Source organism: Oreochromis niloticus, linkage group LG8 (genome assembly GCF_001858045.2).
Source record: "Oreochromis niloticus isolate F11D_XX linkage group LG8, O_niloticus_UMD_NMBU, whole genome shotgun sequence".
In the NCBI taxonomy this organism is placed as follows: Eukaryota; Metazoa; Chordata; class Actinopteri; order Cichliformes; family Cichlidae; genus Oreochromis; species Oreochromis niloticus.
Genome location: NC_031973.2, coordinates 2,332,361 through 2,335,000, shown reverse-complemented (window position 1 = coordinate 2,335,000; position 2,640 = coordinate 2,332,361). Strand labels below are relative to the sequence as shown.

At 53.1% G+C, this 2,640-nt stretch overlaps 1 protein-coding gene across 1 annotated transcript in view; it reads right to left on the bottom strand.

Moving 5' to 3' along the window:
- The window catches only part of minpp1b (multiple inositol-polyphosphate phosphatase 1b), a 3,629-nt gene extending 1,289 nt beyond the window's left edge, over positions 1-2,340 (bottom strand). The window contains exons 1-6 of the mRNA XM_005471513.4: positions 1,694-2,340; positions 1,294-1,485; positions 1,016-1,216; positions 805-902; positions 465-595; positions 98-231 (exon numbers count right to left, since the gene is read on the bottom strand). Coding sequence (XP_005471570.2) covers positions 98-231; positions 465-595; positions 805-902; positions 1,016-1,216; positions 1,294-1,485; positions 1,694-2,099 — 1,162 coding nt within the window. The 5' untranslated portion in view covers positions 2,100-2,340. The remainder of the gene's footprint in view (positions 1-97; positions 232-464; positions 596-804; positions 903-1,015; positions 1,217-1,293; positions 1,486-1,693) is intronic.
- Between the last annotated feature and the right edge of the window lie 300 nt (positions 2,341-2,640).

Below are 2,640 nucleotides of genomic sequence, written 5' to 3'. Positions count from 1 at the left end.
GATGACAATGACGACGTTTGTGTGTTGTGTCAATAAAAACAAGAAAAACTTGTTCTGCTCTCTGATTGGATGCTATGTTAGAGGCGGCGCTTCTTACCATGCTGTGAGTCGTAGTTGGTGGCAGTGGGTGGAGTCTGGTCCTTGAAGAGTCCCAGCAGAGAGAGGAGGGGGAGGAGCGTCTCAGCATGACCCACCAGGATGGAGGCGGGCTCTGGGGACGCCTCAGTGGACCTGATGGAAACACGGTCGGTTCAATCAGCGATCGATCAAACCAAACGATTGATGACGGCGATCAGAGCTCAGAAACTAGCACAGCCGCTCGGGAGCCATGTTGAAGCGGCTGTGGGTGGTTTTTACGACGTATCACCTAAATGAGCTTCGCTAGTTGAGAACCATCTTCAGAGCTGAAAACCACGCCCACCATGTCTTTGTAAATAAACAATGGTCGCAGGGGCCCCACCCACCTGCGAGGACGACCGGCTCTGTCGAGCGTCCTGAAGACGTGATGGAAGAGCGGGCAGCTGGACAGGCTGTTGATCTCGTGGCCGTGCGAGCGCTTCCAGTACTGCTTCAGGTCCGACTTGTACTCCAACACCTGCAGACGGCGAGTGGGGAGAGGAACAAAATCAGAGCGCCGTAAACACTTCCACAGACATGTCGCCATAATCAGTGGCTTCGATCGCTTTACCATCGACAACCTGACCTGAGAGCCATCTGCAGCGTCACTAATCAACGCATGCAGATCAGGTCCTCTCAGCTGTGTTACTGATCCCGGATCAGACCCGGAATAATGCGGAACGTTACCTTTGAGTCGCTCTCGTCAAACAGGAAGCACCACGGCGAGTGCACGTTTTTGATGGCGAGCTCGTACGAGCACAAGAAGAACGCCGCCTCCACCAGATCTACAGGAGGCACAGAGGGACAATCTTCATCACACAGAAATAGTGTGTAGTGTAGTGTAGTGTGTGTGTGTGTGTGTGTGTGTGTGTGTGTGTGTGTGTGTGTTATTAGAGACCCGGTGTGAGTCGGTGGTGAGGAAGGCCCAGCCTGTCGGCCATCCTCCTCCTCACTCCCTCCATCTCCTCGCCATGTTTGAACTTCTCCACCTCCAGCAGCGCCGTGCGGTTGTTCTCCACGCCCTCCACATAACCACGGCAACGGTCAAAGAAACGCATCAACTCGTCGTCCACCTTGTGGCTGTACTCCGGCTCGGCGTCTGCCCAAACACAAAGGTCAGAGGTCAGGCTCGAGGACTCACGTTATCGAGAAGGCCTCTGAGCTGGCGAGACTCACCGTGGCGTCCCCAGCGGCGCTGCAGCCCCTCCTGAAACGCCTCCACGCTGCTCACGCAGCGATGCTTTGAGCTGGTCAGGAAGCGCACCCTCTTCTTCCTCACATTCTCCTCGGACAGCAGAGATGGAAACACAGACGCCAGGCGGCTCGCCAGCTGACGCAGGTCATCCCAGCCCTTTGTCACCAGCTGACCTGAGGAGCATCATCATCATCATCATGGTCATGGTCATGGTCGGTCCTACGCTCTGAGGTCACATGGTCCCCCGCACGCATTACATTATTAACATTACACGATCAGGATGACGTTTCAAGTATTTATTCAGGCATTTAAGTATTCGAGTACTTATTCATGTTCATATATTCATCTATAAATGTTCTGTACTGATGGTCGCGGGCTCACCGTCCATGTCCTCGGTGTACCACGCCTCCCAGCTGTTCCGGATGTCCTGCAGCCAGCCCTCGGAGCCGCCGGAGGCCCTGGAAGCTTCGGTGCGGACCAGCTCGCTCAGTTTCCGGATCCTGCGGATGTTCTTGAGGGTCGGGTAGCGGCTGCCGTGCCGGATGACGGCGGTGAGGTGGACCGGGGAGCAGTGCTCGGCCGGCGGCGGTCTCAGGACCGAAGGGTCCGCGGACAGCGGGTCCCGCAGCAAGTGCGGGTTCACCTCCTCGTACCGGGTCTTGGTGCCAAAATACCCGGCGATGTGTGGGATGTCCGGGACCGACAGGGAGGCGAAGGACAGGCGGGGCACGAGCAGACCCAGAGCGGCCAGCAACACACCTCCAGCGGGGTGAAACACGGAGAACATGTCGGCGGGACCGGAGGACTGAGCCGGGGAGACAGACGGGGTCCGCCTGCTTCCGCCTTGTTGCTTTGTTGATGTTCCGTGTTTATGTGACCTTTAACCTCTTGTCCTTCCGGTGTGCGGGCCGACCAAAAAGCATCCGCGAGGTTTAAAATTCAAGATTTTTCGTTAAACTTCAACTTCAATGAAAAGTCGAGTCATTTAAAAGAAAACTGCCGGAGCTAATTTAGTGGTAAAAAAAAAAAAGAAGTCTGGTTTTACCTTCTGAAGCTTCAAATTCAATACCAAAATAAAAGCCCTAACCGGTTTGTCTCTTTCAAAGTAAAAGCTTCAATGACAACAGGAAATGCATTTTACTCAAAATCGACATGAAAGTATTTTTTAAAAACTAATAAAATAATAATAAAACGATTTAAAGAATCAGAAGTTATAGCTGGTGAAATTATGGAAGTAGTTATTTTTCTGGCTGGACACACTGATGTCATGTCTCCTTGTTCCTTCCGAAGACCTTTGGACTGTGCTGAGTTTAAATCAGGGGTCATTT